Source organism: Bos javanicus, chromosome 17, assembly GCF_032452875.1.
Source record: "Bos javanicus breed banteng chromosome 17, ARS-OSU_banteng_1.0, whole genome shotgun sequence".
Classification (NCBI taxonomy): Eukaryota; Metazoa; Chordata; class Mammalia; order Artiodactyla; family Bovidae; genus Bos; species Bos javanicus.
The window spans coordinates 37,091,696-37,117,625 of NC_083884.1; the positions used below are offsets into that span (position 1 = coordinate 37,091,696).

General features: G+C 36.4%; 1 protein-coding gene across 1 annotated transcript in view; it reads left to right on the plus strand.

Moving 5' to 3' along the window:
• FSTL5 (follistatin like 5) overlaps positions 1-25,930 on the plus strand; it is a 928,941-nt gene that overhangs the window by 299,161 nt on the left and 603,850 nt on the right. The window contains exon 4 of the mRNA XM_061384275.1: positions 10,563-10,811. Within this exon, the coding sequence (XP_061240259.1) occupies positions 10,563-10,811 (249 nt within the window). The remainder of the gene's footprint in view (positions 1-10,562; positions 10,812-25,930) is intronic.

Genomic DNA, 25,930 nt, shown 5'->3' on the forward strand with positions numbered 1-25,930 from the left:
TGTTGTTCTTTTTTAACAAATCAAAGTTAGCATAATACTTGCATTTTTACTATAACATTATGCACTTTGATGAGACAATTGACACCTCAAATAACTTGGTGCTCTAAAACAGCTTTGCTTATAGGTTAGTTAGCTCAACAAAATTTGTTTCTTTTTTCCTCCTGTTGCTACTGCTTTAAATCTAGCATCAAACTTTATTCATACTCTGTGTATTCCTTACATCTCTTTTGAGCTCCTATCAAATATAACCTCAACTATGCCATGACATAATATATGTGAGCTTTTACCTGATATTATCCATCTCACACACCTTTGTGTCTCTAAATATGCCCCCAAATTGTTGCCTCTCTCCTGGGGCCTAAATCCTGCTTTATGTCCTTTGTCAGCAACTAGCAAAAATATCTATGTCTGCTTTTTTGATCTATTCTGTAGCATCTAATACTGTACCTTGCACATAAAAATAACATATTTTACTAAAGTTTATTTCAACCTATATCTGCTCTATTTAAGTACCTATTTGATAAAGTATATATCATGTAAAACAATTGAGAATTGCATCATAATTGAGAATATCATATTTAGAATTATGTAGAATGATTTGGGAGAAGGCAATGGTGCCCCACTCCAGTACTGTTGCCCAGAAAATCCCATGGATGGAGGAGCCTGGTGGGCTGCAGTCCATGGGGTCGCTAAGAATTGGAAACGACTGAGCGACTTCACTTTCACTTTCCACTTTCATGCATTGGAGAAGGAAATGGCAACCCACTCCAGCGTTCTTGCCTGGAGAATCCTATGGACGGAGAAGCCTGGTAGGCTGCAGTCCATGGGGTTGCACAGAGTCGGACAGGACTGAAGCGACTTAGCAGCAGCAGCAGCAGAATGATTTTGCTTTACATATGGTATCTTTTGTGTTTTCTTTCAGTTCTGTTTATTTTAAAACTGAGAAATCATTGTAATGCCCTGAAGGCATAGAAGCTATAAAATAACGTGCTTACTAAATATACAACATTTTTGGGGGAAAATGTTATTCTATTAAGTTGTGAGATGGCAGGATATAAGTACTTGAGTAAAATTCATTTAGTGTGCTATCTGACAGAGTATACTTAAAAGAAATCTTTGACATGTTGATCAGATTAAATTGATTTAATCTCAGCTGATACTTAAGTTCAGCATTAGTCATGGATAATTACTGTCAGAAAGGATATGTTCTAGCTATTCATTTACATAATGTGAGCTTTCTTTTGAATTGCCTATGAATTAATTAAATTTCCTTTAATTGTAAGAGCTATATGCAACACACAGCTTCTAGCTAGTGTAAGGCAGTTCATTAACTTCTAGAAAATGGTCTATTGGCCATTCTAATACAAATCTCTGAACTGGAGTATAGGCAAAAAGGAAAAATTGAAGAGGGAGAATCAAGGAAAGAGACTCATTGACCTAAATAAATCATAAATGACCTCATTTATAGCAGAGCATTCCTTCTTCTTTAGAAACTGTACTGGTTGGATAGTCACCTCAGTTTGTGACCAAAATGCAAAATAATATCTTGACCCTATTGACTTTAAACTTAATTTTAGATATTTTTTAAATACAACTTTTTATTGGTAAATTATAAATTATTTCATAGCAAAAAAAAAATTGTTAGTAAGATGGTAAATAAATAAAGAAAATATAAGTTGTAAAACTACAAAAATACAACTACATGAGTCAAATACCTGTGTTATAATGACAACCCCATTTGGACCCTAAAAGCTTGACAATAGGCCTAAGTACCAGTAGGAGTATAAGGTAAAAATTTTCAAACATGAAATTGCTCATTATTTTACAATTGTTTGACACATCTATAGGTTTTCTTTTTTTAATGTGTTACATTGAACAATAAAAAAACAATTATGTAAAATTAGAAAAATTTGGCCAATATTATATCCAATTTGGAGAAGGAAATGGCAACCCACTTCAGTGTTCTTGCCTGGAGAATCCCAGAGATGTGGGAGCCTGGTGGGCTGCCGTCTATGGGGTCGCACAGAGTCGGACACCACTGAAGCGACTTAGCAGCAGCAGCATATCCAATTACCTAATTAATTGTGTTAATTTTATCATCTGATTTTATCTGGTTTTAATCATGACCAAAGCCATCCCAAAGAAAAAGAAATAAAAGAATGCAAAGTGGTTGTCTGAGGAGGCTTTACAAATAGCTGAAGAAAGAAGAGAATCAAAAGGCAAGAGTGAAAGGGAAAGATATAGCCAAGTGAATGCAGAGTTCCAGAGAATAGCAGGGAGAGATATGATGTTCTTAAATGAACGGTGCAAAGAAATAGAGAAAAATAGAATGGAAAAGACTAGAGATGTTTTCAAGAAAATTGGACATATCAGGGAACATTTCATGCAATAAACACAGAAATTGTAAGGACTTAACAGAAGCAGAGGAAGCAACAGTTAGAACTGGACATGGAACAACAGACTGGTTCCAAATAGGAAAAGGAGTACGTCAAGGCTGTATATTGTCACTCTGCTTATTTAACTTCTATGCAGAGTACATCATGAGAAATGCTGGGCTGGAAGAAGCACAAGCTGGAATCAAGATTGCCGGGAGAAATATCAATAGCCTCAGATATGCAGATGACACCATCCTTATGGCAGAGAGTAAAGAGGAACTCAAAAGCCTCTTGATGAAAGTGAAAGAGGAGAATGAAAAAGTTGGCTTAAAGCTCAACATTCAGAAAATGAAGATCATGGCATCCGGTCCCATCACTTCATGGGAAATAGATGCGGAAACAGTGGAAACAGTGTCAGACTTTGTTTTTCTGGGCTCCAAAATCACTGCAGATGGTGATTGCAGATTGCATCTGCATTCCTTCCTTGGAAGGAAAGTTATGACCAACCTAGATAGCGTACTGAAAAGCAGAGACATTACTTTGCCAACAAAGGTCCGTCTAGTCAAGGCTATGGTTTTTCCTGTGGTCATGTATGGATGTGAGAGTTGGACTGTGAAGAAAGCTGAACGCTGAAGAATTGATGCTTTTGAACTGTGGTGTTGAAGAAGACTCTTGAGAGTCCCTTGGACTGCAAGGAGATCCAACCAGTCCATTTTGAAGGAGATCAGCCCTGGGATTTCTTTGGAAGGAATGATGCTAAAGCTGAAACTCCAGTACTTTGGCCACCTCATGCGAAGAGTTGCCTCATTGGAAAAGACTCTGATGCTGGGAGGGATTGGGGACAGGAGGAGAAGGGAACGACAGAGGATGAGATGGCTGGATGGCATCACCGACTTGATGGATGTGAGTTTTAGTGAACTCTGGGAGTTGGCGATGGACAGGGAAGCCTGGTGTGCTGTGATTCATGGGGTTGCAAAGAGTTGGACATGACTGAGTGACTGAACTAACTAACAGAAGCAGAAGAGATTAAGAAGAGGTGGGAAGAATACACAGAAGATCTATACAAGAAAAGTTTTAATGACCAGGATAACCATGATGATTTGGTCAGACACCTAAGCTGGACACTGTGGAGTGTGAAGTCAAGTGGGTCTTAGGAAGCATTACTATGAACAAAGCTAGTGAAGTTGATAGAATTCCAGTTGAGCTATTTAAAATTTTAAAAGCTGATGCTGTTAAAGTGTTGCACTCAATATGCCAGCAATTTTGGAAAAGTCAGTAGTGGCCTCAGGACTAAAAAAAGGGCAGTTTTCATTCCAATCCCAAAGAAGAGTAATGTCAAAGAATGCTCAAACTACTCCACAATTGTGCTCATTTCTCATATTAGCAACATTATGATCAAAATTCTTCAAGCTAGGCTTCAGCAGTCATGAAGTGAAAAATTCCCTATGCACAAGCTGGGTTTCAAAGAGTTAGAGGTACCAGAGAGCAGATTGTCAATGTTCACTCAATCTTGGAGAAAGCAAGGTAATTCCAGAAAAACATCTACTTCTATTTTTTTTTTTTTATTATGTTAAACTCCTTAACTGTGTGGATCACAATAAACTGTGGAAAATTCTTAGAGAGGAGAGTACCTGACTACTGTGTCCTGACAAATCTGTATGTGGGTCAAGAAGTAACAGAATAGAAAAAAACTAAATGCTTTAAAATTGGGAAAGGAGTAAGACAAGGCTGTATATTGTCACTCAGTTTATTTAATTTATATCCAGAATACATCATGCAAAATGCTGGGCTGGATGAATCATGAGCTGGTATAAAGATTGCTGGGAGAAATATCAGCTACCTCAAATATGCAGATTATACCACTCTAATGGCAGAAAGGAAAGAGGAACTAAAGAGTCTCTTGATGAGGGTCAAAGAGGAGAGTGAAAATTCTGGTCTGAAACTCAACATTCAAAAAACTAAGATCATGAAATATGGTCCCATCGCTTCTTGGCAAATAGAACTGGAAAATGTGGATGCAGTGACAGATTTTATTTTCTTTGGCTCCAAAATCATTGTGGACAGTGACTGCATCTATGAAATTAAAAGGATACTTGCTCCTTGGAAGAAAAGCTATGAAAAACCTAGAGACGGTATTAAAAAACAGAGACATCACTTTGCCAGCAAAGTCCCATATAGTCAAAGCTATAGTTTTTCCAGTAGTCATGTACAGATGTGAGAGTTGGGCCATAAAGAAGGCTGAGTGCTGAAGTATTAATGATGCCAAATTAGAGAAGATTCTCAAGAGTCTTTTGGACAGGAAGGAGATCAAACAAGTCAATCCTAAAGGAAATTAGCCCTCAGTATTCATTAGAAGGACTGATGCTGAAGCCAGAGCTCCAATAATTTGGCCACCTGGTGCAAAGAGCCAACTTATTGGAAAAGACCCTGATACTGGAAAAGATTGAAGGCAAAAGTGGAAAGCAGTGACAGAGGATGAGATTATTAGATAGCATCACTGACTCAATGAACATGAATTTGAGCAAACTCCAGGAGACAGAGGAGGAGAGAAGAGCTTGGCATGCTACAGTCCATGCGATTGCAAAAAGTGAGACACGACTTAGAGACTGAACATCAACAACAATAATGACATAAACTTAAACTTCCCATTTTTAAACTTAAGAGCATAAGTGTTTTCTTAGTCTTTCTGTTTTTATTTATCTAGCAAGTACGATTTCATTAAGTCAAAGACCCAAAAATTTGATCACAGAAACAGAATTATCATAACCTGGAAAATTAGAAATATAAATTTGGGGTTCAATTCCATATCTATTTAGTCAGAAACTCTAAACTCAAGGTTTGGTCTATTCTATGAAACTTCTCTAGGTCATTACATGATGCCAAACTTCAAGAAGTATGACTTTAAATTTATTTTCCAAAATATACTAAATATTTCAGGGCCATCAGTTAGTTAAAATAATATTATATTGGAATTCAATCAATTCTTTTTTTCTTATCTTTTGTTATAAATGTCTTTGAATATTTTATCAAAAAATTTTAATATGGTATTAGAGTATAAATAATATAAAGTTTCTTTCAAGAAGATTTGCTTCAATTTACACTGGTATCAAAAATATAAATTCTTTCTTAAATTATACTTCTGATAGTTTTGGTCCTTTTTTTAATTTCAATTTTTTCTAAATTCCATTTGCAATTACTTGTATTATGAAAATAAAAATACTTCAAGCTTTTATTTATAAAAACTAATAAATTAATGATTTAAATGCTTAGTTGTGTATCTGTTCTTGTGAATATTAGTTTTTTAAAACTAGTAAATTAACTAACTTTTAAAGGGAGTTTTACATGTGCCTAGACCTTTTTCAAATGAAATGTACTCTCTTATCCTTTCATCTGCTGATAAAGAACTGAGGAGCCTCTTAATGAAAGTGAAAGAGGATTCAAATGTATTCTTTTTAATGGCTGAGTGATACTCCATTGTGTATATGTACCACAGCTTTCTTATCCATTCATCTGCTGATGGACATCTAGGTTGCCTCCATGTCCTGGCTATTATAAAGAGTCCTGCGATGAACATTGGGGTACACGTGTCTCTTTCAATTCTGGTTTCCTCAGTGTGTATGCCCAGCAGTGGGATTGCTGTATCATAAGGCAGCTCTATTTCCAGGATGGCATTGTAACATGTATAATATCATATATGAAACAAGTCACCAGTCCAGGTTAGATACATGATACTGGATGCTTGGGGCTGGTGCACTGGGACGACCCAGGGGGATGGTATGGGGAGGGAGGAGGGAAGAGGTTTCAGGATGGGGAACACATGTATACCTGTGGCGGATTCATTTTGATATATGGCAAAACCAATACAATATTGTAAAGTTAAAATATAAAATAAAAAAATGAGAAAAAAAAATGAAATGTACTTGATTTGCAATGTTATATTAGTTTCAAGTGCACAGCATTGTGAAATTTATATTTTCATATTTATTTATATCAAAGTATTATCTAATTTACTCTCTGATGATGCTGTTTTTAAATATAATGTCCTATTATATGTATTCCAACTCTTGTAATGTGTCTTACTCCTTAAGGAAAGTTATGACCAACCTACAGCATATTAAAAAGCAGAGACATTACTTTGTCAAAGGTCTGTGTAGTCAAGGCTATGGTTTTTCCAGTATTCATGTATGGATGTGGAGTTGAACTATAAAGAAAGCTGAGCGCTGAAGAACTGATGTTTTTGAACTATGGTGTTGGAGAAGACTCTTGACAGTCCCTTGGACTGCAAGGAGATCCAACCAGTCTATCCTAAAGGAGATCAGTCCTTCATGTTCATTGGAAAGACTGATGTTGAGGCTGAAACTCCATTACTTTGGCCACATGATACGAAGACCTGACTCATTTGAAAAGACCCTGATACTAGGAAAGATTGAGGGCAAGAGGAGAAGGGGATGACAAAGGATGAGATGGTTGGATGGCATCACGGACTTAATGGATTCAAATTTGGGTGAACTCCAGTAGTTAGTGATGGACAGGGAGGCCTGTCTGTGGTTACTGTTGTGTCCATGATAAAAGGGCCTCAAAGAGTGGCACCTGGACTTGCATGTTTTCCTTCATCTTTCGATGATCTGTATTATTGCTACTTTATATATAAGCACTATACTGAATTTATATTGAATTACTACCATTGTTGTTGTACCGATTCTTATCCTCTTATTCTATTGCTGTCTTATTATATGCTTCGATTTTTATCTTATTTATTTTTTACTTCATCTACTATATGTCTTTTTTTGTCTTTTATTATAAACTTTGTTTTAAAGTCCATTTTAAAATAGAAAGCCTATCCAGCATATTTTTGTTTCCATTTCCAAGGAATATATTTTTCCATACCTCACTTTCAGCATTTTTGTGTCTTTAGCTCTAAATTGATTATCCTGTAAGCAGCATAGATGGGTCTTGTTTTTGCTGTTGTTGTCCTTTTTTTTAACTCAACCTTCTCTCCTTTATATTTTGATTGGATCATTTAGTCTATTGACATTTAAAGTGATTATTGATATGCATGTAATTACTGGTATTTTGTTATTTATTTTCTGAATTTTGCTTTTGCTTTAGTTCCTTTTTTCCCTTTGTCTCTTATCTGTTGTTTGATGTTTTTCCTCAGTGTTATATTTGTGTTCTATTCTGTCTAGTTTTTGTATATTTATTTTTTGTGTGTATTTATTGTAGGTTTTTGTTTTGTGATTACCATAAAGCTCATAAATGTTGACATATAACTATATCTACTTGATTTACCCTGATAGTCATTTAAATACAAATATGTTCTTAAACATCTATATTTTTTATTCCCTACATACATATTATACTTTTTGAGTTCATATTTTACTTCTTAATGTCTATCCCTAACTGTTTATTGTTTAGCTATAGTTGATTTTATAACTTTGGTCCTTTAACTTTTATACTATGTTATTTAAGTGCTGGATCCACAGCTTTTACTATGTACTTAACTTTTCTACTGGGGATTTTACCACCCTATCATTTCTTATTGCCTTTTCTTTTTCACTTAAATGAGACTTCAATACTTCTTGTAAGATCAGTTTAATATTGATCAATTCTTTTAGCATTTGCATGTCTAAGAGGTTCTTTACCTCTCCTTCAATTCTGAATGATAACCTTGCTGGGTAGAGCATCTTGGGTTACAGGTTTTTCCTTTCACCACTTGGAATATATGCCATTCCATTCTTGCCTGAAAAGTTTCTGCAGAGATATGAGCTGATAACCTTATGAGGCTCCCCTTCTCTGTGACTCCTTGCTTTTCTCTTTGCCATTTATGACATATCTCTGTGGGTATTTTGAGGTTCATCTTGTTTTGACCCCCTTGTGCTTCCTGATCTGGACACCTGTTTTTTTCCTCAGGTTCAGAAAGTTTTCAGCCATAAGTACATCAAATAGCCTAGGGCTGAATTTGGTGAGCCAAAACCAGACGCAGATGCAAGTCAAGGCATCTTCTTTACTCTATAACTGTTACTGTCCTGACTGGGGCAATGTTGGGACCCAACAGACTAAAACAGGAGCTCTGAGGGATCTGGTTTCTCCTGGGTCCACTTTGATTTGGAATATGATCAGCACCTGAGTGCTTGGGGCTGCACTTCTGTGTTGACTTCACTTTTTCCCAGGGATGCACATTTTTTAAATGCTGGCTTGGTGTTGCAAAGGTGGTGCCACACCACTGAACTGCCCCTGTCCCCTCTCAAGTATGCATAGGCTGGCATGAGACTCATGAGCTGGCAGTGACTGCTTTCACACTGGTCAGAGGCAGGGCTGGAGTCTGAACTGGATCATTTCCTTCCAAATGTTTGCACTTTCATTGCTTAGTGGGGAATAGGAACAAGATGGGCTAGATCAGGAGGCTATGCAGCCTGGGAATGGGCAGGAGAAGTCTTGGCAGGCTGACCAGAACCTCAGGAAGTTTCAATCTGCAGCCTCCATGTAACCAGGAGTAAGTCTGTATGTATATTCCTTAAGTGGGGAGTCTTAGTTTCTGACAGCCCTCTGGTAACCCCCACTGGTTTTCAAACAAGCTAAGAGAGCTAACCTCCTGTTGGACTCCTGTGCTGGGGTACCTAATATGTAGCTTGAATCCCTTGCTCCCCAGGGAGAATTCCCCAAACCTGTAATATCCATTCTTCTTCTGTATTCTCAGATAGGGATGTGGGTTCATGACTGATCCCTGCTCCTCCCTTCCTATCAGATGCTTTGTGGCTCTTTGTTTATAGCCTTGGTGTAGAAGAGTTCTTCTGCTAGTCCCAGGTAGATTTCAGCAAGAGTCTTTCCAATGTATATTTAGTTTGATGTGTTTGTGGTGGATGGTGGGCCCAGGTGCCTCCTAATCTGCTATCTTGATCTCTCCCTCACAAGCCTTTTAATCTTGATAACCCTTTGAGGATATACTATAATCCCCATTGTTCAGATGAGGAAACCAAATTATAGATGTGTTAGGTACCCAGTCAAGGTATGGTTCCATGGAGTGTAGACTCCCAGACTCCTCTGTTCATTGGATTTCTCCAGGCAAGAATACTGGAGTGGTTTGCCATTTCCTCCTCCAGAGGATGTTCCTGATCCAGGAATTGAAATCACATCGCCTTAATTGCAGGCAGATACTTTCCCATTGAGTCACAGGGTTTACAACCTCCCAAAACTTTATTTTTTTGCCATGTATGTGTCAGCAGTGATAAATATATCTACACACATTAACACATATGTATATATGTGAATATATATTATTCCTTAATATATATTTTTCTCTATATACATTTTTAAATAGATAGATACATAGACATATATGTACACTTTACTTTTTTTTTTTTTTCAGTCACATAATGTTCTTAGATTTACCTATAAAAGCCCAAGAATGAAATTAGTTGGTTTGGTTTTACTGCAAGACTGCTAGATTCTCCTATGTTTTTGAGGCATATGTAGAGTGTTAGATTAAACAAGTAACAACATAATAAAATTCTTCATGATTTATTCCTTTAGTCATGAAATGCATCAGTGATTGCCAAGTGGCAAAGGTCAAAACAAGAAAGGATCAGATGTTAGAACCCAAAAAGTTTTCAAGACACTTTTTCTCATTTCTATTCTCTCCTGTTTCCCACTTTACATACATACGTTTCCTTTCTCCCAGCAGAATTCTGCTAATGTAAACGTTGGCATTTGTTAAATATTTCCTGTATGCCAGGACTGTGTATCCTGTGGATCAGTACATGTACTGCTTAGTACACTCTAGGAGATGGTCTATACTATCAACCTCGCATTATGGATGGGATAATTTAGCACAGGGAAGTAATTTTTCCAAGGGCATAAAGCTAATAATTGGCAGAAAATTTGAGTTCTGCAGTTTAAATTTAGAGCCCTTGTCCTTATGGACTGTAATACTCATTGAGTATGGAGGTAAGAGCTCAAGGAGAAAGTGAAAGAAGGGGACAATGTCAAAGGTTTTTTTTTTTTTTTTTAAGTCTGGTTCTGATAAAAATCCCTTCTCCTAAGAACAACTGAACCCTGATTATATTGTATTTCTCTTAGACTTATTTTTTCCTAATCCCTTGAAACTTTGATATCAGCATATTATTTGGATACATCAATCTATAAATCCAAGTGATTTTATCTCTCTTTTTTTTTTTTGTTTGTCTACAGGGATCCTGATTCAGGATGGCTCTTTGGGATCTTGTGAAAACAAATACTGTGGTTTGGGAAGGCACTGTGTTCTCAGCAGAGAGACAGGGCAGGCAGAATGTGCCTGTATGGACCATTGCAACCGGCACTACAAACCTGTGTGTGGATCTGATGGGGAATTCTATGAAAACCACTGTGAGGTACACAGAGCTGCTTGCTTGAAGAAACACAAGATTACCATTGTCCACAATGAAGACTGCTTCTTCAAAGGTAAATGCAGGGTGGGCCTAAAGTGCCACCTTTCTCTATTTCTTCCTTCTTCTTTACTAGTGCCCTTAAATTTAAACTCTAGCATCGCTACTGAAAGTCTCTAAATAAAAGAGAGAAATATGGGCTTAAAGACACTTGTGATTAGTAAGTGAATAGAAATTTGTATGGATACAATTCTGAATCTGTTATGAGAACAAAGCTGGCCAAAATATGACTCAGAATTTAATATAGCTTACAGCATTGCACCATATGGCTTCCCAATCATGGCAGTTTTCTTAGGGACACAGAGTGGCCAATTCAGTCAACAAGCCAATTCCATGCAGTGAAATGCACCTGGAGTGAAACTGAGAGAAGAGTGAATGCCAAGCCATCCTGTGATAACATCTCATTTCTTCCTGATTAAAAACGATGCCTACAGTATGCACCACCTAATTCAAATTACACAGAACTGGTAAATGCCCACTGAAATAGCTATGAAGAACTCACACTAAACCCAATTAGTAAATCTGAGATGACAATAATTTAAAATTAAAAGTTAGCAGTATTTACTTCCATGGTACTAAAAATCATTGGGAACTATTTATGGAAAAGTACTGCTGAATTAGTAATTTGACAAATTATTTTAACATGCTAGATAAATCATTAAATATCTTTAATGCCTTTCTTTTATTTATAAATATATTTCTTATTTATTTATTTATACTAGAAAGAATATTTATTTATTAATAGCCGTAACCCAGACTGAAATTTTGAAATGTTAAGTATATAGAACTTTCATCATTCAAAAAGGTTAGTGATCAATTTGATTTCTAATCTTAAATGGGTTCCATTTCCCAAACTCTCAGAGTGCTGCCAAAGTAATTTTACACTTAAAAGCTTGTGTGATGATTTAATTATTAGCTTAAATTTACAGTATCACACAATGTTGCTCATGTACCCATTGACAAGTTTTTTTCTTTTCAAACTTCATTGAATAAATATTCAAATGCATTAAGATGGAAGGGTCTGTAGTCATTGTGCTACTAGATGTCCTTTCATATAAATGAGATAAATTGTAAGAATAGTTTCTTTACCAAAGTGAACTCTTTGCATTTTGAATACACAATTGAAGATAGATTATCTTCTTTTACAGAAAGAATATCTAATCTATTTTATAGAGAGCTAAAATGAATTATATTAATATTTTGCTTTAATCTTCATAAAATAGTTTTTTTTCTGTCAGTTTGAATTGAAATGAAAGTGAAAATTTTAGTATTCCACAGACACATGATACAGAGCTGTGTAAATAATATGCAATTAAGTTAACTTAGAATCATTCTAACACTGAAGTTTTGTCTAACTGACAACCAGCAATTGATAATATGGAAACAAATGAAATTAAATACCATGAGGTGAGAAAAAAAATCTGCTATATTTAACATTCTGCTTTATTACTGGAAGCTTAGGCATACTACTACTCAATATGTAAATCAACATGGAAATAAATGAACTGGATATTACCAGGAATGTTAAACAATGGTTTGAAAAGCTTTTGTTCTTTAGACTTATACTAAGCATATTTATTTGATCTATGATTGCTTCACTTCCACTGTATAAGGGATTTGATTTAGGTCATACCTGAATGATCTAGTGGTTTACCCTACTTTCATCAATTTAAGTCTGAATTTGGCAATAAGGAGCTCATGATCTGAGCCACAGTCAGCTCCCGGTCTTGTTTTTGCTGACTGTATAGAGCTTCTCCATATTTGGTTTCAAAGAATATAATCAATCTGATTTCGGTGTTGACCATCTGGTGATGTCCATGTGTAGAGTCTTCTCTTGTGTTGTTGGAAGAGGGTGTTTGCTATGACCAGTGCATTCTCTTGGCAAAACTCTATTAGCCTTTGTTCTGCTTAATTCCGTATTCCAAGGCTAAGTTTGCCTGTTACTCCAGGTAACAGTGAGAAATAGATTTAAGGGACTAGATCTGATAGATAGAGTGCCTGATGAACTATGGACTGAGGTTCGTGACATTGCACAAGAGACAGGGATCAAGACCATCCCCATGGAAAAGAAATGCAAAAAAGCAAAATGGCTGTCTGGGGAGGCCTTACAAATAGCTGTGAAAAGAAGAGAAGTGAAAAGCAAAGGAGAAAAGGAAAGATATAAGCATCTGAATGCAGAGTTCCAAAGAATAGCAAAAAGAGATAAGAAAGCCTTCCTCAGTGATCAATGCAAATACATAGAGGAAAACAACAGAATGGGAAAAACTAGAGATCTCTTCAAGAAAATTAGAGATACCTAGGGAACATTTCATGCAAAGATGGGCTCGATAAAGGACAGAAATGGTATGGACCTAAAAGAAGCAGAAGATATTAAGAAGAGGTGGCAAGAATACACAGAAGAACTGTACAAAAAAGATCTTCACGACCCAGATAATCCTGATGGTGTAATCACTCACCTAGAGCCAGACATCCTGGAATGTGAAGTCAAGTGGGCCTTAGAAAGCATCACTACGAACAAAGCTAGTGGAGGTGATGGAATTCCAGTTGAGCTATTTCAAATCCTGAAAGATGATGCTGTTAAAGTACTGCACTCAATATGCCAGCAAATTTGGAAAACTCAGCAGTGGCCACAGGACTGGAAAAGGTCAGTTTTCATTTCAATCCCAAAGAAAGGAAATGCCAAGCAATGCTCAAACTACTGCACAATTGCACTCATCTCACATGCTAGTAAAATAATGTTCAAAATTCTCCAAGCCAGGCTTCAGCAATACATGAACCATGAACTTCCAGATGTTCAAGCTGGTTTTAGAAAAGGCAGAGGAACCAGAGATCAAATTACCAGCATCCGATGGATCATGGAAAAGTAAGAGAGTTCTAGAAAAACATCTATTTCTGCTTTATTGACTATGCCAAAGCCTTTGACTGTGTGGATCACAGTAAGCTGTGGAAAATTCTGAAAGAGATGGGAATACCAGACCACCTGACCTGCCTCTTGAGAAACCTATATGCAGGTCACGAAGCAATAGTTAGAGCTGGACATGGGACAACAGACTGGTTCCAAATAGGAAAAGGAGTATGTCAAGGCTGTATACTGTCACCCTGCTTATTTAACTGCTATGCAGAGTACATCATGAGGAACCCTGGGCTGGATGAAGCACAAGCTGGAATCAAGTTTTCTGGGAGAAATATCAATAACCTCAGATATACAGATGACACCACCCTTATGGCAGAAAGTAAAGAGGAACTAAAAAACCTCTTGATGAAAGAGAAAGACGAGAGTGAAAAAGTTGGCTTAAAGCTCAACGTTCAGAAAATGAAGATCATGGCATCTAGTCCCATCACTTCGTGGGAAATAGATGGGGAAACAGTGGAAACAGTGTCAGACTTTATTTTTGGGGGCTCCAAAATCACTGCACATGGAGACTGCAGCCATGAAATTAAAAGACACTTATTCCTTGGAAGGAAAGTTATGACCAACCTAGATAGCATATTCAAAAGCAGAGACATTACTTTGCCAATAAAGGTCCATCTAATCAAGGCTATGGTTTTCCAGTAGTCATGTATGGATGTGAGAGTTGGTCTGTGAAGAAAGCTGAGCACCGAAGAATTGATGCTTTTGAACTGTGGTGTTGGAGAAGACTCTTGAAGAGTCCCTTGGACTGCAAGGAGATCCAACCAGTCCCTTCTAAAGGAGATCAGCCCTGGGTGTTCTTTGGAAGGAATGATGCTAAAGCTGAAACTCCAACACTTTGGCCACCTCATGCGAAGAGTTGACTCATTGGAAAAGACTCTGATGCTGGGAAGGATTGGGGGCAGGAGGAAAAGGGGACGACAGAGGATGAGATGGCTGGATGGCATCACTGACTTGATATATGTGAGTCTGAGTGAACTCCGGGAGATGGTGATGGACTGGGAGGCCTGGCGTGCTGCAATTCATGGGGTAGCAAAGAGTTGGACACGCCTGAGGGATTGAACTGAATGTAATAACTTTCATGAGAGTTTTGCCTTAATTTCCCATCCCTCACACCCAAATGGCTTTCTAACTGCTGCAATACACATGTCTACACAGAACTGTGGTGTTGGAGAAGACTCTTGAGAGTCCCATGGACTAAAACGAGATCCAACCAGTCCATTCTAAAGGAGATCAGCCCTGGGTTTTCTTTGGAAGGAATGATACTAAAGCTGAAACTCCAATACTTTGGCCACCTCATGCAAAGAATTGACTCATTGGAACAGACTCTAATGCTGGGAGGGATTGGGGGCAGGAGGAGAAGGGGATGACAGAGGATGAGATGGCTGGATGGCATCACCGACTCGATGGACGTGGGTTTGGGTGAACTCTGGGAGTTGATGATGGACAGGGAGGCCTGGCGTGCTGCAATTCATGGGGTCGCAAAGAGTTGGACACGACTGAGCGACTGAACTGAACACATAACAAAAACTCCTCTCACTTCAATACCAGATCAGTCTGGCATACTAAGCAGAATTTACACACTCAGAATATAGTGGTAAACTGGAATAAGAAACTCAAGATATTTCCTATGCTAAGAAGAGTACGAAATTAACCTTTTATGAGAAAATCAATCGAACAGAAACTCTTTTGCCATTTACTCTCTGAGAATAAAACTGCCATAAAGGCAAATGTTCTGTGCACTTAAATGTGCATCACAAACAATAACATCTTGGGAAATATGCTTTTTTATACCTCTGTGTGCACGATTTGAATGAAATCTGACATGGTGTCTTTTTCTTTGGTATAATCTAGACAGACATTCACATTTCATTTGGCTAACTGATTAATTGGTCGATTCTCTTACCTGATTATTATTATTTTTTAAGGCAGAGTTTAGAGAACTGAGGCTAGAAAACTAGGTTGCCAACGATATTTTAAAATATATAAGTACATGTCCTGTGCTAATATACGTGGGCTTTTAGATTTCCTTTTTTGGAGGGAGGGATAGGGAATCTGTGTAAAGGTTTTGTTTTAAATTGAAACAGGCTTGTATGTCATTTCTTGTAAAATAATTGTGATGAATATATCAACTTTTGGAAAAGAGTACCCAGATGTTGGCTTGTTTGCTCTGTTCTGTTCTGCTTTGCTTTTAGTCAGTATTAGCTAAATGAAATTACAGATTGGTAGTGAAATTAATAACTTGGACAAAATACTGACACTCAGAAGTTTCAATTCCTCTGAATGCATCCTGTCCCCACAACCTCAAAACTAATTTTATTAATCCCCTGAATTTCAGTTGGTGTATATTAAAATTTTCTGATTTGATTACAGAATCAATTGAGCTTCCTATTTTGCATTGAACTTTAATCAATGTTAAGAATATAATTTTTGTCACTCTCCTCCCTAATTAAACTGTGAACTGCAGAATCCTATGCATAAGCCAATATATAACATATATTAGGAATCATAAGGTGTATACTCTTAAATTCACTATTTGTTAATAAAATTATACTTTTTCTCCTCTCATTTTTGAAAGCTCTGTAAAGGATTTTGTAAACATTAAACATTGTATGTGTTTATCTTCCACTCATAGATAATAGATATGTGATAGATTTTACATAAACATGAAAACTGCTCCAAAAGAGTGGGATTTAAATATTAGGACCACCCAACAAATGTATTAAAATATTATCAGTGAGAAATGAGAAATATCAGGTATTGTGTCAAAACACTTTCACAGCTATTAGATTATTAATTCATTTTAATAACAAACCAGAAGGCACAAAACCTAAGATTTTAAAAATGGCTGCCAATATTCACACAGTAAGTTAAGGCAGGGATCAAGGATTCTGGGTTCTCTTTTAGTACACATATACTTCAAACATTTCTATTTGAGTCTATAATACTATAATAGCTTACTTCTCTTTGTTTTTTAAAAATTTACTTTCTATAGTAATTTGTATTTGAACACTTTACATTACTGAGGATCAATATTTCTCACTGTGGTATTTGTAAGGATTAAATAATGCATTTAACACAGTTCTTGGGCAATAGAAGAACTGAATAAGAGATAATTACTATGTTTAAGACTGAAACTTCAACAACTGTTAACATTTGATTGCAATACATTTTCACACTGGAATCTAGAAAGCCACACATATTTTCTTTTAGATTTATGTTGGGTTATAGTGTTGCATAAAAAGCCTCTGGTCAAGTTGTTACAGATCCAAATTTGCCAGATCATAATATGATAGGCAAATTGATCATAATGTTTCCCAATTGTAGATAAGACTACTTAAAGAAAAAAAAATAACTATCTCAAGTTTAGAAACATATTTATCAGTTTCTTGATTGTAATTGAAAATCGATCCAGTCATCTTTCTCACTGACTTACTATAGGCTTATTGTGCTTAAAGTACATGATAAATAAAATGTGATTTTACTCTTCTACTATCCATGAGAACATATTATTAGTTCAAATAATTTTGCTTCCATCTTGTGGCTGTTTAAATATATTGGTTATTACCTGTCATGAACACCTTCACTTATGGTGTTTATTTTCTTTACAATTCTCAAATGTTAAATGTGCTGTTCTTGCAAGTTACAAAGTGAAGAACATTTTTGCAGCTTTTATGTTTCAATGTAACTGATTTTTCATTCTTGATATTTCTTTACAAAAACCAGATGGTGAAAAACTTTCCATTGATTACATTCAGCATATGTAATTGGGGATAAAATTTTCTATAAAATGCAGTTGAAAATTTTTCTCCATTAGTCTGATCTATGTTTCACTTTTAAAAACCCTCTCTAAGAGAGTGCCTATAGATATTTCAGAGAAGATTTGAAAGCTTATTAATAATAAAAATTTAAAGCCAAATGGGAAAAATGAGAAGTTTGAATGTGATTAGCGTCTAGATACATCTAGATTACATCTAGATTTATGTAAAAACAAATTTGGAGAAAATCGTATTGAATAAAAAGACTTAGCTTTTTCCAGAACAATGAAAATGGCATAGAAATTAGCAATATTGTTCTTTTGATACTGATTGAACAAAGTGTGGTCGGGAAGATCCTCTGGAGAAGGAAATGGCAATCCACTCCATTTATATCCCATGGACATATATATATATAGACATATATAGACATAGACATATATAGAAAATCCCATGGACAGAGGGGCCTGGTAGGCTACAGTCCATGGGGTCGCAAAGAGTCGGACATGACTGAGGGACTTCACTTACTTACTTAAACAAAATGTAAGAAATTATTCAACTCGAATATTAAATACTTAAGTTAATTTGATGCAATAATAAGCAAATCTAATCATTTTGATTTTTACTTAAGATATCACATCTTCCAGCTCTAAATTATGTATCAACTTCTTGTTTGTTATAGAACTTAGTTTACTGAGTGTTGTGTGTTCAGGCAGCTGTGACACATTTCATGTGTCCTCTTATGTTTTTCTCATCAACGTATAAATTTCTTTTTGTTTGTATCATGTTTTTCTTTTTGTTCTTTTTCTTTTTTTTAATTTAAATTTATTTATTTTAATTGGAGGCTAATTACTTTACAATATTGTATTGGTTTTGCCATACATCAACATGAATCCGCTACGGGTGTATCATGCTTTTCTAAACGTACATCTTGAAATCAAGACATGAGTTGTGATTACATTTTGTCAGTACTGTGTCTTCTTGACATAGCTAAAGAATTCACAGATGGATTCCTAAGTTTTTGAATGGGTTTAACCAGCAGACCAGGCTGAACTGAAGTCCACAATGTGTAGAAAGACTACTGAACTAAAATTTATTATTATAGATAATAATCAAATGATAAATAAATCATGGATAAATAACAAAGTCATTCAATATCCTATAGTAAACCATAATGGAGAAAATATGAAAAAGAATGTATGTGTATAATTGAATTACTTTGGTGAATAGAAAAAATTAACACAACTATGCAAATCAACTACACATCAACAAAATAAAGTTTAAAATAATAATAAATAAATAAATTCTGTATATTTCTTGTATTCATCTCCAGACTGTTTTAGAATTAAAATTTACAAAAAAATAACATAAATAAAAGCCAGCCACAGATTGGCCTAAACATACAACATTGTGGTAATACTAGATTTCTAAATGGAAATTTTCACTTGGCATATTTCTACCATAAATCAGTAGTTATTTTCAAAAATTTATAATAATTTAACACAATCGTATAACATAAAAGTGGTAATATATAAATTCAAATGTCTGTTGCTGTTTTGACAGTTTCTTTCCAATGATTCAGGATGTTAGGTACTAAATAGTTCTTCCTTTGATAAGCATCATTTATTTTAATAGTATTCCATTGACTCAAATGTACACAGGTGGATGTGTGGAAATATATTTGAGTAACACTTAAGGATGAAGGTAACACCTTGGTTACTGTTAGGTGATAGAACCAGGAGGAAGATAAAATTTTGATAGGGAGTGAAATCAAAATTTGCAATTGAGGACAGAATAATGAATTAAGACTATTGGTGGATTCATATAAAAATAAGTAAAATAGTTTCATCTGTACTATAGTTAAGTAGAAAATATTTTTCAAGATTGGACATAAAATGGTCCAGTGTTTTAGATTAGATTAGAAAGAACCTATCTGCCAATGTAGGAGCTGTTAGAGATGTGGGTTCTATCTTTGGGTCAGGAAGATACCTATGAGTATGAGGAATTGGCAACCCACTTCATATTCTTGCCTTGAGAATCCCAGGGACAGAGGAGCCCAGCAGGCTACAGTCCATATGGTCTCACAGAGTTGGCTATAACTCAGCATATACCCAGGATTCATTATTATGGAGAAGCAAGGTGGAAGTTAGGAGGTCAGTTAGGACCTTACCACACGGGTCCAAGAGAGAGATGATAGTGGTTTGAATCAAGATGAGAGAAGTGCCAGTGGTTAAAGGTATCAGACTGTCTGAAATAATTTGTAGTGGATTTGACATAGGATTTATGGAAATTAAAGAAATAAGATAAGCAAACAAACAATGTGAAAAGTCATTTACTGAAATGTAAAACACTGGGGACTCAAATTTGGAAACATACATGAGCAGTACAATCACATACACACATGCACACACACACACATTTAAAGACAATTAAATTCGATTTCCTTTTAGACAGCAAGGGAAAATGCCATTCATGCAATTGGTTATAAATCAGCCAATCAAGGAAGATTTTAGATCACTGCTGCTGCTGGTGCTGCTCCTAAGTCGCTTCAGTCGTGTCCAACTCTGTGCGACCCCATAGACGGCAGCCCTCCCTGTCCCTGGGATTCTCCAGGCAAGAACACTGGAATGGGTTGCCATTTCCTTCTCCAATGCATGAAAGTGAAAAGTGAAAGTGAAGTTGCTCAGTCGTGTCCGACTCCTAGCAACCCCATGGACTGCAGCCTACCAGGCTCCTCCATCCATGGGATTTGCCAGGCAAGAGTACTGGAGTGGGCTAGCTATACATTTAAGAATCATAAGTATGAAACGAGATGCCAGTCCAGGTTTGATACACGATACTTGATGCATGGGGCTAGTGCACTGGGACGACCCAGAGGGATGGTATGGGGAGGGGGGAGGGAGGAGGGTTCAGGATGGGGAGCACATGTATACCTGTGATGGATTCATTTTGATATTTGGCAAAACTAATACAATTATGTAAAGTTTAAAAATAAAATAAAATTTAAAAAAAAGATTTCATTCCACAATTAGCAAAAAAAAAAAAAAAAAGAATCATAAGTTACAAGACCAAACAACTCTATAGTAGGGATAAAATAGACAATGGATGAGCACACATTGGGGAGCAAGAGAACTGAGGACAGAACCTAGTTGTACTTCAAGCTTCGAACCAGTCAGAAAGTGAAGAAAAACAGAGGAGACGAATACATAGCCAGTGGCAATGCAGGAGGAAAACCTAAAGGGTGCAGCTACACAGAAGCTAAGTAAGAACGATTTTTGTGGAGGCCAGAATGGTGAGCTGAATTACATGTGGCTGAGATCAAGGCTAATGAGGATTGGTAAATGACCGCAGATTTGGAAAGAATAAAGCCATGGTTGACTCTGGTTAAGAATTGATAAGGGAGAAATAGGAGCTGCAAAAGTGATAATGCAAATACAGAAGCTCACTGCAAAAGTGTTTCTCTACAGAGGAGCAGAGATATCAGAAACCCATGCAGAAATTCCCTATTTCTCTGTCTCTACCATCTACAGATGATGACTGAGGAGACATGTCAGTGGGGTAGTGAAATGGAGAGGGAAATTTGTAGGGCAAGAGGAAGAGAGGTGGTTGCTAGAGTACAGCCCTTGGACCACTTAGAGAGAATAGGACCCAGTGCAACAAGGACACACGAAAACATGGATTCTTTATCCATTAACCAGAATGAACGGAAGAACAGACCCTTTCTGGGGCAGGTAGCTGGACTTATTTCATACTACAGAAGTGTGTGGGTCTCATCTGGTTACTTATAATTTCTTAATGAAATTAGAAGTGAAGCATCAATTAAAACTGAAAAGGAAGAAAGTTTTAGAGATTTCAGAACAAAGAAAAAAAAGTTGTGAATAAACAAGAAAAGAGAGAAAAGACCAGGGGATATCAGAGGATGGCCAGTAGTGCTGACAACTGTTGTGATATAATTGCTCATAAATTTAAAGTGAGTTTACTCTTTCATGGCTGTGCACTTTTCTGCAGATATATCCAACTGTTAGAGTGGGCACTGAGCAGATAAGGAATTGGATTAAAGCATGATTTTAATTTTCCAGGGAAAGAATTATATAGGAGGGAAGAGTCCGAAGCCATATTTTCACCTCTCTCAGGGGCAATATGATGATATTATCTGTGCTTTATTGTGCATACCCACTCCAGTATCCAGAGCTCTCCCAGTGAGTGTCTTTTGGCTCAGCTTATGTTTGGACCAAAATGGATTCTCAACTATCTCTACATCCTGGAAAATGCATTACATATTTTGAGTTAACTTCCTAATGCTAACACTCGCTATACATTTGTGCCTCTTAGTTAAAACTTCCAGTGATTGAATCTGTGTAGACTAGTTAGCCAAGATACACCTTTCCAAAGTATTTGGAAAGCATATAAGTCTACAATAGCCATTTTACTTCAATGGCTTTCCATCTTTCTGATAATTAGCAGCCATCAGGATGGAAACATTACACAAAATATTTTTATTTAGGAAAAAGGAACTATTGACAGATAACTCCTACTTTTTATTTTTAGACAATAGTGGGCAATTATCTTGACATACATTTAAGATAATAACATTTTATTATTAATTCCATAGGCAACCTGTGAGTCAATGTTATCGAGAACAGTTCATTGTGCCAAGATGCACTTTGACAAATGAAATTGCTTTATTTGGTTAAGCAAATTATTTGAAAGAAACATTTTCTATCTTATGCCTTTATTTAAACATTTCCTTTATTCTATATGTTTTAATCAGTCTGGCTCCCAATCATGTTGGAATATAGCTTGACTCAATGTGGATGTTTCTAGGATTTTTGGCATTTAACTCACTTTTTGAAACAATTTTTTCCTAAAGAAAGGAAGAAAGGACTAATGAAAATAGAGAAAGTTGCACAAGCATTTGATTAATCTAATTAAACTTTAGTGTAATTAATTGAAGGAACAATATTACATATTGCTTGGTTAAATTTATCAATGTTCACAGTGTCAAATGTTTTTCAAAAGGCTTCATATAATAATTAATGAAAATATCTACAGAAAAAAGATATGCCTATGTATGGATAGGTTTGCATGAGCAAATACCATTTTTGGACAGTTTGCTGATGACCATTTATTATCATCTAATCCTGTGGCTGACCCATTTTAAAGGCACTATACAAAGATGAAGATGACACAGTTCTTACTTTTGCCAACTGAGCTGAGATGAGTGGCTAGGTTATTCAATAAATGTCTAGCAATATTTTTCCCCATTGTCAAAAAAATCTCATCATATTATGTTAGATTAACATCTGTACTTGATAGATACATTGAAATCATTCTGTGTCAAAATAAACCTATCTAACTTTTAAATGATTCCATTTTTATATATGTGTTACCTTACATCCAAACATTATTTATGGACATATATATTATTTTCTCTTGGCAGTTTATTGTTCCCGGGTATGGGGTCCAAATTAAGAAGACAGGAAGGATGCTTAGAACAATGTTCAAAAAGAAATGACAATCACATTCAGAAAACAGTAACAGGGAAATTAAACCTCAGAAGACATGTTTTAAGAACTAATTCCACCTTCTCATCCAGTATGTTAATTCATTCTGCTTTGAAAGTTATTGCCTATTGTTTTAATGAGGTTGGAATGGTCCTTTGTAAGAATTCACCATCTTCAGCCTTATTCTGTCCCTTCTTCATCCTTGAAGATACTAGTCATTCACTTGACTTTCAGATGAGTACCAGTACAAGTGTAGTGATGTAGCGTGTGCTGAAGCTCATGCATGCATGCACAAACCCAGACAATCTAATGTCCTCTTTGTATTGCATGGCCTGTTTTGACTAAAGGAATATTACAAGGAGGAGAATGATATTTGTATCTATTCATGTGCATTGTATCTATCTGGTCATTGGATATAAATCTACCCTGCAACAAGCACAGAACATTTGCCTTAGAGCTCTATCTTTGAGTGGAGTTTTTATGCCTAATCAAAATACATAATTCATTTTTGGATTCCCAGATTTACTTATTTTCAAAATAAATATATCAGTGTAAGTTAATATATAGACAATAAAACTTACCATTGCTTAATTTTCACTTGAGAGATACTAACAGACCTACATTGACGGACTGCACTTTTGGTGATATAAAAACAAACATGTAAGTTGGTGTGGGGTGTGTTTTCCAGTACTCAGAATAATAACTATGGTATTTAACTATGATGACAGTATCATACAAAGCTTATGAGTGGGGTGTAGGATTTAATTAAATTTATGTCAAAATTACTTTCAAATCTCGGAGAAAAATATGCTTGAATAATAAAGCACATATTTTGGCCTTTAAAAATCTTAGCAAGTAGAAACATTTACATGACACATTGGCACAATTTCCAAGAGCTCAGAAACAGCCCGTACACAACATAGCAACAGCTTTGTTCGTTAATTCCACAGTAAACCTGCACACCAACTCCTGTGTAAATATGTCACTGTTGCGTCTACATCTACAGGAAGCAGCAGGTGCGGAGATTCATTTAAGCATATCTTTAAATATATGAGAACAGGATGATGTCATGCCCTTCTGTGGCATTCCAATTATTTCATCATTAGAATACTACACAAAATACATTAATAACTAATCAAAAATCTTATCTGGACATCCAGACGTTATCTCACAAGCAACAGAGAGCAGAATGTTGGTGTGTTTGACTCCAGGCCATTCTAAACCTTTAGGCATTTTACTTGCAGATATAGAAAATGGTTTGCTACTCAGAGGCAAAGTCTCTTTTCACCTCACCCCTCTCCCTGTCCTTTGTCCCCTGCCCCAGCACAGACCAGCTGGTTTTTCTCTGAGACTTGATAGCAGTGGACTTAATAGAAATACTTTGTTACTTTGTGGCTTTCAAAAGAGGCCAAGGCATTGCCCCCATTTACAACCCCAAAACCTCTTGATCCTGTTTCTTTCTTTCTTTTTTTTAAAATTCATTTTATTTTTTTTAATTGTAGGAAAATTACAATGTTGTGCTGGTTTCTGTCATACAACAGGAATCAGTCGTTCAGTCGTAATTATATATGTCCCTTCCTGCTTTAGCCTCCCTCCCCTCCTCCCACTCCACCTCTCTAGGTTGTCACAAAGTTTCAGGTTGAGCTCCCTGAATCATACAGCAACTTCCCACTACCTATCTATTTTACATATGACAAAATATATGTTTCAATGCTACTGTCTCAATTCATCCCATCCTCTTCTTCCCCTGCTGTGTCCACAAGTTCATTCGCTATGTCTGATTCTTAAGAAAAGCCCAAGAGGACCAAACTGTAGAGTGCATAAAAAGCAGGCTCTGTTTCAATCTATTTTCAATCAAACTAGGTGAATAAATCAACCTGAGCTAGAGCCTTTTACTTCATCATAAACTCATCTTCTTTTCACAAAAGCACTTGACTCAAATGGCTTTGTCTTCTCTCGCTATCCTTTTCCCACTTTTGAAAGCTGGGCAGTCCTCTCATGGAAACATCAGCAACTAGTAATAAAGAAGGAACCCTGATTGTTATTAATGATATCAGTGAGCATTCATAAGATTTTGCTCTGGTTGGTTTCTTGCCATTTCTTTGGGTACTTAGATATGTCTCATAATTAGAACACACGGATCCCTTTTCCATTCTCCTATAGTAAGATCTTTTATATGAACCTAGAAGTCTAGAAGTTTTAACTCTTTGATCTTACCACAGGCTACACAGGTTGCGCTCTGATTTCAGAGTTCATGTGCCAAAATCAGGTTAAAACGTTGTCCAAAAGTGGGTCTCCCAGAATATTCCAGGCTCAGGTACATTCTGTGTCTGAAGAAACTTGTCCATTCTCCTTCTTTTCTGTTTGGTTGCACTTTGGTTACTCAGTGTTTCCTCTGGTTAGTGAATCTTGGCCAGGACTCTGCCAGCCCACTCCACCACATTTTCTTCATTTTGAGCATTGGGGCAAAAATTAAAGGCTTCATTTCTACCTACCAGTGCATCCCCAGAGCCTTCACATCAATACAAAAAATAGCATCTTGTCGGTTTTTCTGCTTATCTAAGTCATACATATTCATGAATTTTCATCATAATCTTCTCTCAAAGTAAATGTGTCTTATTTGCTTTATACTCATATTCTACAAAGCCTTCTCTGGTGGCTCAGACGGTAAAGCGTCTGCCAGCAATGTGGGAGACCTGGGTTAGATTCCTGGGTTGGGAAGATCCCCTGGAGAAGGCAATGGCACCCACTCCAGTACTCTTGCCTGGAAAATCCCATGGACTGAGGAGCCTGATGGGCTGCAGTCCATGGGGTCGCTAAGAGTTGGACAAGACTGAGCGACTTCACTTTCACTTTTCACTTTCGTGCATTGGAGAAGGAAATGGCAACCCACTCCAGTGTTCTTGCCTGGAGAATCCCAGGGACGGGGGAGCCTGGTGGGCTGCCGTCTATGGAATCGCACAGA